The 14,832-nt window shown below is 38.3% G+C and overlaps 2 protein-coding genes across 3 annotated transcripts in view; one reads left to right on the forward strand and one right to left on the reverse strand.

The window, feature by feature from the left end:
• Nucleotides 1–14,832, forward strand: part of UBAP2 (ubiquitin associated protein 2) — a 165,609-nt gene that overhangs the window by 138,203 nt on the left and 12,574 nt on the right. The window lies entirely within an intron of this gene.
• Nucleotides 1–14,832, reverse strand: part of UBE2R2 (ubiquitin conjugating enzyme E2 R2) — a 113,604-nt gene that overhangs the window by 9,890 nt on the left and 88,882 nt on the right. For both annotated transcript variants that reach the window (XM_025852877.2, XM_025852876.2), the window contains exon 3: nucleotides 9,090–9,187. In XM_025852877.2, coding sequence (XP_025708662.1) covers nucleotides 9,090–9,187 — 98 coding nt within the window. The remainder of the gene's footprint in view (nucleotides 1–9,089; nucleotides 9,188–14,832) is intronic.

The following is a 14,832-nucleotide window of genomic DNA, read 5'->3' on the forward strand; positions in this document are numbered from 1 at the left end:
CTTATTATGTATTTTCAAGATGGGAGAGGAATTTAAAGAGGACACCATGGCAAAGAAATCTGTTATGAGTGGGAAAATGGGATTATTTATTTATTTATTTGAGCGTGCGCACGCACAAAAAGGGAGGGAGGGGCAGAGGGAGAGGGAGCAGCAGACTTCCCGCTGAGCAGGGAGCCTGATGCAGAGTTCCATCCCAGGACCCTGAGATCATGACCTGAGCCAAAGGCAGAAACTTAATGGGCGCCCTGAAAATGTGATAGTTTAAGGGGTCATATGTTACAAACAGTTTTTCTCTATGCCTCTAAAGCAACTAGCAAATTTAATACTTCCTCCTGTGCAATCCTGGAACTGCTATTGACTGACAGATCCCTGAAAACACATGGCAGGAATGAGGATCTCAGATTAAAATACACAAAAACACAAAATCAGAACATTTTAAAAAGGAAATTTTTAAATACACAGAATATGTATCATATGCACAGAATGAAACCACCAAGTCGAGTGCAGGGGAACCCAATGTATAAATATCAAGCGAGCAATTAATATCATCCTGGCCCCAAATGGGGTTTATAGGAGCCCTAAGAACAGCAGCACTATTGCCATTTCCCCTGACCTTGCCTACTTTGTCACCCAATGCTTGGGGCAGTCCTTAGCTCCCCTCCCTTTAGTGGGTTGTAGGTAAGATGAGTAAGGAAAACATCCTATCCTACTCCTGACAGACGCTTCTCCACGATGCTGTGGCAAAGATAACACCATGTAACCATCTTTCAAGGGAAAGCAAACCTCCACCAAGATGACTTTCCTATCCAAGGGCCTGCAACAGGTGTGGCAGATAGTTCTCAGAGAAAGCAGTTGTGAACTCTACTGTCTGATACCCACCCACACGAAAAGCGCCCACTTGGTTCTGGACACAGCGTGGATGAAGGAATATTTTGTTTCTTACACCAGAAAGAAGAGGCATGGTACTGTGAACATCAGGCATCCCTACCCTCCCAACTCCACTCTCCGCTAATGCCTACTTAAGACTTCCCAATTCCATAAGGAACTCTCACCTGCCTAAACTTAATCCTATGCATCTGGGTACAGTAGGATGGTGGATCTCTTCTTCCAGAAAGTATGCTGGCTTCCTCTATGAACACAGAGGCAAACTACTGAACCTTCAGTGGGCACTAGTTGGCTAAAGCTCTGGATCCCTACAACTGTAGGGATCTTTCCCCCACTTTTTCTTTTCTCTACTCTCTCCACTCACTAGGTCTTATGATATAAACTGACTTAGGTTCTTCAAGGTAACTGGGATGCTTTACTCTTCTTCAGGTTACAAAAGTCTTCCATGTAAAAGTTTTCTAAATATGTTCATTGAGGTGCTGAATGAAAGACTAGTACAGGTGGTCATGAAGAAGTCCAAACATATGTGAAGATGGGACCACTTTCAGATAACACTGCTATATAGCAATCAAGTCCCTGCACCAGTCTGTGCTGTACCTTATGCCACCTCCACTGCTGTCTTGCTAGAGCCACCCTAAATTGGATGTAGAGCGCAGAAACCTTAGTTGGACAGCTGCTGACTCTAGAGAGTTTAGCAGCAAAGGAATATCAAGGAAAATGCCTAGCACCTCATATCTTGCCTCTTGATACTTCAGTGCCATAAACTAGCCTCTGAGAAATACATACAATTTACTAGCTGAAGAACCCCCCTGCCTCACATAAGTAACAGAGAAAGGGAAAGGAAGAAGTATTCCACACCTACTCATGAGGTAGTGCTTTCCCGACATTTCAGGGTTCTGGGCACCATAAGGTATTCCAGGCAGATGAGGATGCAATAATGCACACATAATACTCTACATCTCCCTAGAAATTCACAAACACCAAACCCTCCATTCACTCCCCCACTCCAAGATCAGCACATTGAAGGAATATCTATGATGACATGAAGCTAGGAGACAAAAAGGTCTGAGAAGGTAACTAAAGATCCCACTGCATGGGTACCTGGCTGGCTCAGTTGGTAGACCATGAGACTCTTGGATCTTGGGATTGTGGGTTTGAGCCCCACTCTGTGTAGAGATTACTTAAAAAAAGAGAGAGAGAGAGATTCCAAAGCAAATACCTTTTAGATCTGTGTATGAAGATCAAGGGGGCAATCTGAAGATAACTAGTCCTGGTTGTGAAGCCTCTAAACAAAAAAGGATAAAAGCAGAGAAGGCAATCCCTGAGATGAAATCTAGGAAAGGTTTCTAAATTGGGGCTCAAGTGACCTAAGGGCCGAGAGACAGAAAAAAATGATGCTGGTACCCAAAGTGTCAAGAGTAGTTTTAGATAGGCAAATTTAGTATGAAAGGGGTTTCCTGTCCCCAAACGACTGAATCAAACGAGAAAAAGGCCTACCTTAAAAGATAAAAGGCCACAAGATTTTAAGCTGAGACAAGGATAATATAGGTATATTTATGCAGGAGAAGTAAAGGTAAAAATCTTGAAATCCTATGGATAATGGCAATAGATTATCCATTGAGACAGCATGAAAATACAATGAAAATGTTTGGGGCTTTTGTATTATGAAGAATGGGGAAGCTTGTTTTCTCAAAGGGGGACAAGACATGGTAAGCATTAGATTCAGCATTCAACCTCCAAAAACAAGAATCACGGGGCGCCTGGGTGGCTCAGTCATTTAAGCATCTGCCTTTGGCTCGGGTCATGATCCCAGGGTCCTGGATCGAGTCCCGCATCGGGCTCCCTGCTTGGCGGGAAGCCTGCTTCTCCCTCTCCCACTCCCCCTGCTTGTGTTCCCTCTTTCGCTGTGTCTCTCTCTGTCAAATAAATAAAATCTTTAAATAAAAAAAACAAGAATCACTAGTACCTTAGAGCTAACACTTCCTTTTGACTAGGGTTACTACTAGCCCTGAAAAACAAGACCAAAGCCAAACTAAAAAGACAACCCTGCGTTTTTTGTCCAATTTTTCAATAATCTTCCAAAATACTTACTGCCTTTAAATATACTGTCAGTTTAATTATGTTCTGATAATGTGTTTCTTTTGAAAACCTGACAGTCTCTTAAACAATTATGTACAGTGGAAGAGCTGAGAAATGTGGTAGCCAAACTCTTACCCAGCAACAACAAATACAGCAGAATAACGTCTATATCCTCAAGGAAAGAAAGTATGACCCTGAAATCTTATGCCCAAACTGCCATTTGAAGTATCATGGCAAAAAACACACACATATATATACCCATACACACAAGCATATAACATTTTGGGTTTTTTTAATCTTTTTTTTAAGATTTTATTTATTTGAGAAAGAGAGCAAGAGAGGTAGGGAGAGAGAGAGAGAAGGGAGAAGCGAGAAGCAGGCTCCCTGCTAAACAGGGAGCCCAACTCCAGACTTGATCCCAACACCCTGAGATCATGACCTGAGCCAAAGGTAGACGCTTAACTAACTGAGCCACCCAGGCACCCCAAGCATATAATATTTTGAACATCTAAGAATTCAGGGAATATAATATGGCTCCAAGGAGCATTTTCCTGGAGAAATTACTAATGGGCAAATTCAGCCAATTAACAGATCAAAGGAAATAAAATAATGGACAGCAAATAGTGAATTCATTTCATGGTAGGAATAAGAAATTTAAAAAACTGATTATGGGGGCGCCTGGGTGGCTCAGTCATTAAGCGCCTGCCTTCGGCTCGGGTCATGATCCCAGAGTCCTGGGATCGAGCCCCGCATCAGGCTCCCTGCTCAGCAGGAAGCCTGTTTCTCCTTCTCCCACTGTGTCTCTCTCTCTGTCAAATAAATAAATAAAATCTTAAAAAAAAAAAAAACTATGATTATGTTACAAAACAGTACAGATTATAAATGTTATAACCCTGACAACAAATATATATATAAGATTTTTTTATTTGAGAGAGAGATCGAGTAAGTGTGCGCACAAGCAGGAGGAGAGGCAGGGGGAGAGGGAGGGAATCTCAAGCAGACTCCCTGCTGAGCACAGTGTCCCACATGGGGCTTGATCTCATGACCCTGAGCCGAAATCAAGAGTCAGATGCTCAACCGAGTCACCCAGCCTCCCCAATAAACAAATATTTATATATATAAAATATAAATACTTACATATATTTCGAGAACGAGAGTGTGTGCACACGCATGAGTCAGATGGGCGGGAGAGAGAGAGAATCTTAAGCAGGCTCTACCCCCAGTGTGGAGCTCCGTGTGGGGCTCAATCTCATGACTCTGAGAACATAACCTGAGCTGAGAGCAAGAGTCGGACACTGAACCGACTAAGCAACCCAGATGCCCCAATAAACAAATATTTTTAAAAGTTAGGAAGAAAAGGGGAAGAGAGGATGGGAAATGGAATATGTATGCTGATTTTCTTTTACTTAGCTCTGTCAATACAGGTTGAGGCTGAAAAATCAAGTAATAGGATAAGTACAGGTTAAAGGTACAAATAATCAGCTATAACTGTGTGGTGTCAGGGATATGAGGGATGAAAAAAGTAGGAATATACGAATTTTGCTAAGGATCATAAAAGATCCTGTGTAAAAGAAGTGGTCTTTAATATATTCATGAACCTGGGGGTATATAAAGTATCAGATCAGTTCTCCTTTCCAGCCTCCAAGGAATGCATACCTTCCACACATCCCAAATATTCCTAGGGTGCATTGCCCAGAGGTAATGAAACGTAAGGTGTATAAAAGAAAGAAATTTACATATAAAACCAACTGTTTTTCCTTTCTCATAAATAATTTTGTTAAAAGTGTAGAATGCTATTTAAAAAAAGTATTTTGGTATGTGATGGAGTACAATAAATTCAGATATGTATAGACTGGGGTTGCTGGAATTAAATTTTCATTAAAAGGAACTTACTAATTCCATCTCTGATTATTATTAAGAATGGATTATCCCCGAGGGAGAGTCCCATTAAAGTAAAGCATAAAGTACAGGGAATATGCGGTGATTCCTTATTTCATAGACATAATAAACTTATGGCAAAGTTCTATGCCTGATCTATCTGAGAATTAGAATCCATAAGCAAGATGGCTGTAAAGGTGAGGTGTATCAACACACTTACTTGAATTAAAAAAGGGAGACATTTTTTTTCTGATTTAAAAAATATATGGGCTAGAGGCGTTGAAATCCAAAACAGATCTATTTTCTCAATTCTTTCTAAGTACACTATATTGAACAAGGTACCTAAAGTAATGAGTAATCAGCATAATGAACACATAATCAACAGTAATTTGATAGGTTTCAACAGACTCTTTGGTATACACTTCCCAGAAAGTGAGAAGTAACTAACTTGGTAAAAACTGGTAAGAAATCCTTGTGTAAGTCAAGAAGCTTCCAACTTTTCATTTTTAACAAAAGTAGAGTTCCTGAGTTACTAGCTTTTCAGATCATTAAAAATGACTAATAAAGGGGCAGCTGGGTGGCTCACTCAGTTGAGTATCTGACTCTTGGTTTCAGTTCAGGTCATGATCTCAAGGTTGTGAGATCGAGCCCTGTATGCAGCTCTGCACTGGGCATGGAGCCTGCTTAAGATTCTCTCTCTCCCGGGATGCCTGGGTGGCTCCCGGGATTGTCTGCCTTCAGCTCAGGTGATGATCCCAGGGTCCTGGGATTGAGTCCTGAATTGAGTCCCACATCAGGCTCCTTGCTCAGCAGGGAGCCTGCTTTCTCCCTCTGCCTGCCACTCCCCCTGCTTGTGCTCATGCTCTCTCTCTCTGACAAATAAATAAAATCTTTAAAAAAAAAAATTCTCTCTTCCTCTCCCTCAGCCCCTCCCCCCTCAAAAAAAAAGACTAACAAAATGACTGAATAAACATATAAATATGTATGTATGTATTTAGGTATTGATTTTAATCAATCTGTGCAGAAGAATTTGAAATAATTTATACAGATATCTCAGCCTCATGGAAGTATAACTGCCATTCCTTATGTGTGGGCTGCACCTATGACTTCCTTCCTTCAAGAGTCAGAATGGAAAGGGGAAAACAAGGAACCCTACATGGGAGAAATCTAAAAACTGAGTCCCAGCTAGGTGATGAATGTTAACATCAACAGTGATAAGTCATGTTGATATTATGTACCCTTAATACAAGGTGATGACAATATATTTTACCTCCATGGTCTTCCTCTCCAGTACTATAACCCTACTCTAATACCAGGAAAACATCAGAAAAATCCCAACTGGGGGACATTTTTACAACACCTGAGCAGTACTCCTCAAAATTGTCAAGGTCATCAAAAACAAGGAAAGTCTGAGACTGTCACAATTGCCTAAGGAGACATGCCTATTAAATATAACGTGGTATCATGCATGGAATTCTAGAGAACTATCTGTACTATTTTCACAATTTTCAAAAATCTAAAACTGTTCTAAAATTTTAAAAGTCATTAACAAAACCACAATGGGATACCATGTCCCCCCAGTAGGATGGTTATAATAACACAGATAATAACATGTGTTAACGAGTATGTGGATACACAAATTCTCAAACACTATTGGTAGGAATGTACTACTTAGTGCAGCCATGTTGGAAAACAGTCTGGCAGTTCCTCAAAAAGTTAAACACTGAGTTATCATATGACCCAGGAATTCTATTCCTAGGTATGAAGTACTGATTAATGCTACAACAAAGATGAACCTTGAAAAAATGCTAAGTTAAAGAAGCCAATCACAAAATACTATATATTGAATGACTCTATTCCTACAAAATATCCAAATAGGTAAATCTATAGAGACAGAAAGACTGGTGGTTTCCTAGGGTTGCAGGTAGAAGGGTAGGGGTGGGGGTGGGGGGTTGAGGGATAATGGAGTGTAAATGCTAAAAGGTATGAGTTTCTTTAGAGGTGATAAAAATGTTCATGGGGCACCTAAGTGCCATGGGGCACTGACAGTGCCTAAGTCGGTTCGGTGTCTGACTTTTGATCTCAGCTCAGATCTTTATCTAGGGTCATTGAGTTCAAGCCCCGAGTTGGGCTCCACACTGGGCATAGAGGCTACTTAAAAAAAAAAAAAAGTTCTAAAACGGATTGTGGGGATACTTGTGCAACTCTCTACTTACATTAAAGAACAGTGAATTGTACACATAAAATGGGGCAATTGTCAGGTATGGGAATTATGTCACAATAAAACTTTTTTTTAAAGATGGACAATGGATCACTGTGATTTCTGCCAAATAACTCAGAAGGAATTAAAAGGATTTAGTTTCACTGCCATATAAAATTCTATTCCATTATCGTATGTAAATATGGTCTCTTAATCATTGCATCTAATATATTTATGTGATATATGTTAGTCCTCATGCATATGTATACATATATGTATATAGATGCATATATTCTTGGGTGTGTATATTAGTATATATAATGTATATTATTCATACATTATGTATATATATGAAATTGAAGCTGTATTTCTACCTCAATCTAACAATGTAATAATTACTCATGGCTACATGACTTAACTGAAAAGAAATGTCTATCTACTTGATTAAAAATGTATTTCTAATAATTATTAAATGTAAAAAGCAAAAGTATATGGAAAGTATAATATACTTGTATTGTTTTTAATCAACTGTGTAATAAAGTAATTCAGTATAGAATTCAGTTTTCTTGTCACAAGCAATTAAAATACAGATTTTTGTTTAGAAAAATATTATAAGATAAATAAAATATATAAGGCTATCAGGGACGCCTGGGTGGCTCAGTTGTTAAGCGTCTGCCTTCGGCTCAGGTCATGACCCCAGGGTCCTGGGATGGAGTCCCACATCGGGCTTCTTGCTCAGTGAGGAGCCTGCTTCTCCCTTTCCCTCTGCTGCTCCCCCACTTGTGCTCTCTCTGACAAATAAATAAAAATCTTTAAAAAATAAAATAAAAAAATAGAAATATATAAGGCTATCAAACATAAAAATTTCAAGTATTAGGATAGTAAAATGGAAATTCAAGTGCAAGTAGAAAAATATATTTTTTTAATTTTTTAAAAAGATTTTTATTTATTTGAGAGAGAGAGAATAAGAGAGCATGAGGGGGGTAGAATCAGAAGGAGAAGCAGACTCTCCACTGAGCAGGGAGCCCGACGTGGAACTCGATCCCGGGACTCCAGGATCATGACCCAAACCGAAGGCAGTCGCTCAACCAACTGAGCCACCCAGGTGCCCCCAAAAAGTATTTTCTAACTATTTAAATTTGAGATGTAAAAAACTGTACCTAAAAAAACAAAACACCAAAAGAACCCTGTACCTAAAAACCTGCAATAGTGGGGGCGCCTAACTGGCTCAGTCGGTAGAGCAGGTGACTTTATCTTGGAGTTGTAAATTCAAGCCCCACACTGGGTGCAGAGATTACTCAAAATAAAATTAAAAAAAAAAAAAAAAACCACAAAAAATACAAAAAATACAAAAAATACAAAAACATGCAACAGTGTACAGTTTTTCAAAATTCTTTTAAGGGTTAGGTGACCAACTCCTAAATATACAGACCACTACTCTAAACAAATGGTTAAATATCCATCTATAGAGATAGTTCAATAGATCAATTAACAGATGAATAATCTTAATATTGCATTGTATGTTAACTAATTAGAATTTAAATAAAAATTTGAAAAGAAAAATAGATGGTAATCAAAGGGAATCAAAAGAAATATACAAGGCCTTCAAATCATTAAGAGACATTTACATACATATAAAACACAAAAAATAACATAATGGAAGCTCTTTTAAAAGTAGTATGTATATAAAGTCAACTGAGTTTGTAAAGACTTAAATTTTTCTGCAAAATGTAATAAGAATCCTAGAGTAAGGAAACAACCAATCCAAACATGGACATCATGACATCCAAAGATGCAGGATGGAACTTATGATAATGTAAGAAGAATTCAGACTAGAAAAATTCTAAGACGCACATAAAGAAATGAGTAACATGCAATTACTGCTCTGTAAATATGACTCTTTAAAACGATGCATATGTGTTACCTAAAGCTCTAGCAGAAGACAAAGCAACCAAGTACAGAAAGGATTCTTTTGTACTTGTTAAAAGATAATATCTAATCTTAAGAACCACCTAAAAACCAGATTACTCTTTATGTAACCCCTTACCTGACATTTTGAGTAGGATTCCACCTTTCAGAGGGCAGTTCTCCACTCTGTGGGTCATCTACAGGCGGATGAAGAATCGAAATGCATACATCTCCATTCTATGAGACACAAACATCACATTCTGTAAATACTAAAAAATATGATGTAAAAAGGGACATCAGTTCTGCTGAAGTTTCTTTTATTCTTAGAAAACTTGTTTTCTCATCATTAGGGGAGAAAACAATTCTTTTTCTTCATGTTTGCAATCAATGTTGAAGAATTTTTTTTAAAGACAATATATTTATTTGTGAGAGAGAGAGAGAGAGCGAGGGAGAGAGAGAGAATCTGAAGCAGACTCTGCCCTGATCGCAGAGCCCAATGAGGGGCTCAATCCCGCCACCATGAGATCATGTCCTGAACCAAAACCAAGAGTCAACTGCTCAATCAACTGAGCCACCCAGACACCCCAACGCTGAAGAATTATTAAACATTTTTTTATATTATAAATATTAGTTCTGAACAATCTGCAAGATACATTTCTTAGTTAAAAAAGAAGCACTATGTTTGTAGCACCATCCTTCTAAAAAACTCATTTAAAAATAGAGGGGCGCCTGGGTGGCTCAGTCGATGGAACGTCTGACTCTTGATTTTGGCTCAGGTAATAATCTTGGGGTTGTAGAATCAAGCCCCACATTGGGCTCTGCATTCCACGGGGAGTCTGCTTCTCTCCCTCTCCCTCTCCCTCTGCCCTTTACCGCCCCCCCACTGCTCATGCGCTCGCATGCTCACGTGCTCTCTCTAAATAAATCTTTTAAAAATAGACAAATATGATGAACTGATATTCAAGAGTCTTGAGAAGCAACTAAATATCTTTATTTTCAGACACATCTGAACCTAAAGTACATAAAAAGAAACAACCCCCTCCAAAATTTGACCTTGCTTAAAATCTGTCTAGAGAGATGTATAATCTCCGTTAACATCAATGGTTTCAATAATTATGGTTTATATAAACTGAAAATATGCCTCCCAACAACTTAATTATAACTCCCTCAGGATATGGATAAAACTCACTACTTTTCTGGGTAAGATTTTATTTATTTATTTAAGAGAGAAAGCATGCAAATGAGCACGAGCAGGGGAAGGAGCAGAGGGAGAGAGAAAAGCAGACTCCCCGCTGAGCAGGAACTTGACCCAGGGTTTGATCTCAGGACCCTGGGATCATGACCTGACCTGAAAGCGGATGCTTAATTGAGCCACCCAGATGCCCTTTGGTTCATAAATTTAAATTATAGGACCTAATCCACATGTACATTTAGTTTAAGTCAAACACATATGGATTGCTTACCTTACACATCACAGACTGTTATTCAATAGAAAAGACTGAGTAAGATACAGTACCAATCTCAGTCTAAAATGAAAGATTCAAAATTCTAAATAGAGATAATAACTAAAGTATAAAAATCTGGGACGCCTGGGTGGCTCAGTCGGTTAAGCATCTGCCTTCGGCTCAGGTTATGATCCCAGGGTCCTGGGATCGAGCCCCACATCGGGCTCCCTGCTCAGAAGGGAGCCTGCTTCTCCCTCTGCCTGCCACTCCACCTGCTTGTGTTCCCTCTCTCCCTGTCAAATAAATAAATAAAATCTTTTAAAAAATAAAGTATAAAAGTCTTATATATACAACCCAAATTTAGATATACACACAAAATACACAACCATATCAAGATAACAGAACATTTTTAAAAGGAGAATAAAATTTTAATAAAATACCAAATACCAAATTCTAAAACTTGTTAGATGCCATGAGGAAGGTAAAAAAAAAAGCACAACAGAAACAAGGAAAGAGAAATTTAGGGTATATCCTGGATAGAGGACACCTGGCATGTGGTGTGGAAGACAAACTAAAGGCTTAATGTTTGAAAAAGCTTTGAGATGGGTCTTGAATAATAAGTCAATTTTAACAACCTAAGGGAAATTTAGACATGAGTTAGCCCAGAGAAATAAACCAACATCATAAACAGAATATGCTTGGGTAGTTGTATTTGTTTTGTATTGCTACTTTAACAAATCACCACAAACTTAGTTTAAAACAACAAAAATTTACACTTCTGTAGGTCAAAATCTGACACTGTTCTCATAAGGCTAAATTCAGTGTGTCACCAGCAATGCATTCCTTTCTGAAGGCTCTAAGAATAAAATCTCTTTCCTTGCCCTTTCTAAGCTTCTAAAGGCCACCCACACTCCTTTGCTCTTGGTCCCCCTTCCTCTAATCCTCAAAGCAAGCAATGTTGCATTTCTCTGGGCCTTTCTTCCATAGTCACATCTCTCATTCTCATTTTCTGCCTACCTTTTCCACATGAAAGGACTTGCTGGGTTACACTGGCCCCACCTGGATAATCCAGAATAATCTCTTTATTTTAAGGCCAGCTAATAATTAGCAACTTTAATTTTTCTTTAACATATAAGCTAACATATCACAGGTTCCAGGGATTGAGATGTGGACTTCTCTGACGGACCATTATTCTACCTACCACAGTAGTGAAGAATTCACTTGTAATGAAAAATAAAACATAAAAATTAGACCAGAGGAATATGTTTCTTTGTTCTGAGTTTAATACCTTTATATATAAAACTTCTGAGCAGTGGAATGACATACATAGATTTGTACTTAGAAACAACATATTAAAAGATGGGCATCTCAATTGATACAAAGCATTTGACAAAATCCAACACTTTTTCTAGATAAAAACACTCAAAAAACTATAAATAGAGGGGAAGTATCTTAACATTGTAAAGGAATTAAAAAAAAACCCCACATCTAGCATTTTACTAAATGGTGGAATCTTTCCTCCTAAGATCAGGAATAGGACAAGGATAACCATTTTTACCACTGCTATTCAACACTGTCCTGAAGTTCTAGCCAGAGCATTAAACAATAAAAAGCAATAAAAGGCATACAAACTGGGAAGGAAGAATTAACATTATTTCAAAAACGACAAAGAAAATTTCAAAGAATTCACAAGTTAGCTACTAAAGCTAATAAAGAAATGCAGCAAAGTTGTAGGATATAAGATCAACACTCAAAAATCAGATTTACTTCTCTATACCAGCAATAACCTAAACAGGATAACCTAAAAAGGATATTGAGAAAATTCCACTTACAATGGCATCTAAAAGAATAAAATACCGAGGATTAAATCTAACCAAGGAGGTGAAAGATTTGTACACAGAAAACTATTGAAGCACTGCTCAAAGAAATTAAAGACCTACAACATCCCATGTTCATGAGAAGACTTAATGTTAACATGGCAATATTCCCCAATTTGATCTACAGATTAAATGAAATCCTAATCAAAATGATAGTTTCCCTTTTCCCAGACATTGACAAACTGATCCTAAAATTTATATAGAAATTGAAGGGACAAACAAAAGCAAAAACCACCTTTAGAAAGAAGAGTAAATGGGGCGCCTGGGTGGCTCAGTCAGTTAAGAGGCTGCCTTCGACTCAACATGATCCCAGGGTCCTGGGATTGAGCCCCGCATTGGGTTTCCTGCTCAGGGGGAAGTCTGCTTGTCCCTCTGCCCCCCCAACCCCCCAACTCGTGCACATGGGGGGTTGTCTCTCTCAAAATAAATAAAATCTTAAAAAAAAAAGAGAGAACTGCCTTTCTGGAGACCTAGAATTTCCCCCATCCTTTAAAAATAATAACTATAATAAATAATTTATTGAGGTGAAATTCAAATACGTAAAATGAACCATTTAAAGTGAACATAATTCAATGGCATTTAGTACGTGGTCCCAGTGTTGTTCAACTATCACCTCTATTTGTAAAGTATTTCCATCATTCCTACATAAAACACCTTACCCACAACACAATTTCTCCCCATTCCCATTTCACCCTAGTCCTAGTCTCTGACAGCCATGCCTCCAGCTTTCTGTCTCTGTGTATTTATCTATTCTGGATATTTCTTATAAAGGGAATCATACAATATGTGACCTTTTTTCTCTGACTTTCACTTAGCCTAATGTTTTGGAAGTTCCTCCATGTTGTATCAGGTATCAATAACTTTTTTTTTTTTTTAAGATTTTGTTTATTTAAGAAAGAGAGAGAGTGCAAGCTGGAGGTGAATGAGAGAGAATCTGAAGCAGACTCGATTGCAGGGCTCGATTTCACGACTGCCAGATCATGATCTGAGTCGAAACCACGAGTTGGCTGCTTAACCGACTAAGCCATGCACAGGCCCCAGTACTTCATTTACCTTTATGGCTGGATGATACTCCACTGTATCCATCCATCTATTGATGAACTTTGGACTTTGTCCACCTTTTGGATGTGTGAATAGTGCTGCTGTGACCATGTGTATAGATGTACTTGCTTAAGTACTTTTTTCAGTTCTCTTGATTATATACCTAGGAGTGGAATTACGGGATCAAATGGGTAATTCTGTGTTTTACTTTTAGAGGAAGGACCAGACAGTTCTACAGCAGATGGACCATTTCATATTCCCATCAGCAGTGTATGAGGGTTCCTGTTTCTTCACATCCTCACTAATACTTTTTAATTTTTAATTCTAGCTATCAAAAGATGATGTGAAATGATATCTTATTGTCGTTCTGATTTGCATTTCCCTACTGACTAATAATGCTGAACATCCTTTCATGTGCTTATTGGCCATTTATGTATCATCTTTGGGGAAATGTTTGTTCAAGTCCTTTGCCCATTTTTCAATTGGCTGGTTTATCTTTTTGTCTTTGAGTTGCAGGAGTTCTATATAATTAAGGATATTAAACCCTTAACAAATGTATGACTTAGAGATATTTCCTTCATATCTATAGGGTTTTTTAAAATCATCTTCTTGACAATGTCCTTTGCATAAAAGTTTTTCATTTCAATGAAGTCTAGTTTATGTTTGTTTGTTGCTCATGCTTTTGGTATTCTAAGAATACACTGCCATATTGAAGGTCATGAAGATTTACCCCAATGTTTTGTTTTGTGTTTAGAGAGGGAAACGAGAGGGACAGAGGGAGAGAGAATCTTAAGCAAGCTCTAAGCCCAGCAGGAGCCCAATGCAGGGCTCGACCCTGACACATCATGACCTGAGCTGAAATCAAGAGTCACTTAATCGACTGAGCCAGCCAGGCACCCCTGGTTTTGTTTTTAAATAGTTTTATGATTTTAGCTCTTAGATCTTTGTTCCATTTTGATTAATTTTGTACATGGTATAAGGTACGGATCCAACTTAATTCTTCTGTTTTTGGAATTCCAGTTATCCTAGCATCATTTGTTGAAGAGATTTTATTATTTCCCCATAGAATGGACTTAGCATCCTTGTCAAAAATCATTTGGCCAAAGATGTATGGATTTATTTAAGGACTCTCAGGTTCTAGTCTGTTGGTCTATAGGTCTATCATTATGCCAGTCTTAAACTGTCTTGACTTTAGCAATACTAAGTTTTGAAATCAGGAAGTGTGAGTTCTCCAAGTTTACTTTTTTTTTTTTAAGATTTTATTTATTTGAGAGAGAGAGAGCATGAGCAGGGGGAGGGGCAGAGGGACAAGCAGACTCCCCACTGAGTGCTGAGCCCAATGTGGGTCCCGATACCAGGACCCTGAGATCAGATGATTAACCGGTTGAGCCACCCAGGCTTCCCTTTAAGACTTTTTAAATTTATTTATTTGAGAAAGACAGAGATAGCAACAGAGAGAGCATGATGTAAAATGAAGACTATCTAGCCTAGGCCCCCTCCAAATCCAATTAAACTGAAA

The sequence above is a fragment of the Callorhinus ursinus genome, unplaced genomic scaffold, assembly GCF_003265705.2.
Source record: "Callorhinus ursinus isolate GAN/ISIS: 27379988/994484 unplaced genomic scaffold, GSC_fseal_2.0 scaffold42, whole genome shotgun sequence".
Lineage (NCBI taxonomy): Eukaryota > Metazoa > Chordata > Mammalia > Carnivora > Otariidae > Callorhinus > Callorhinus ursinus.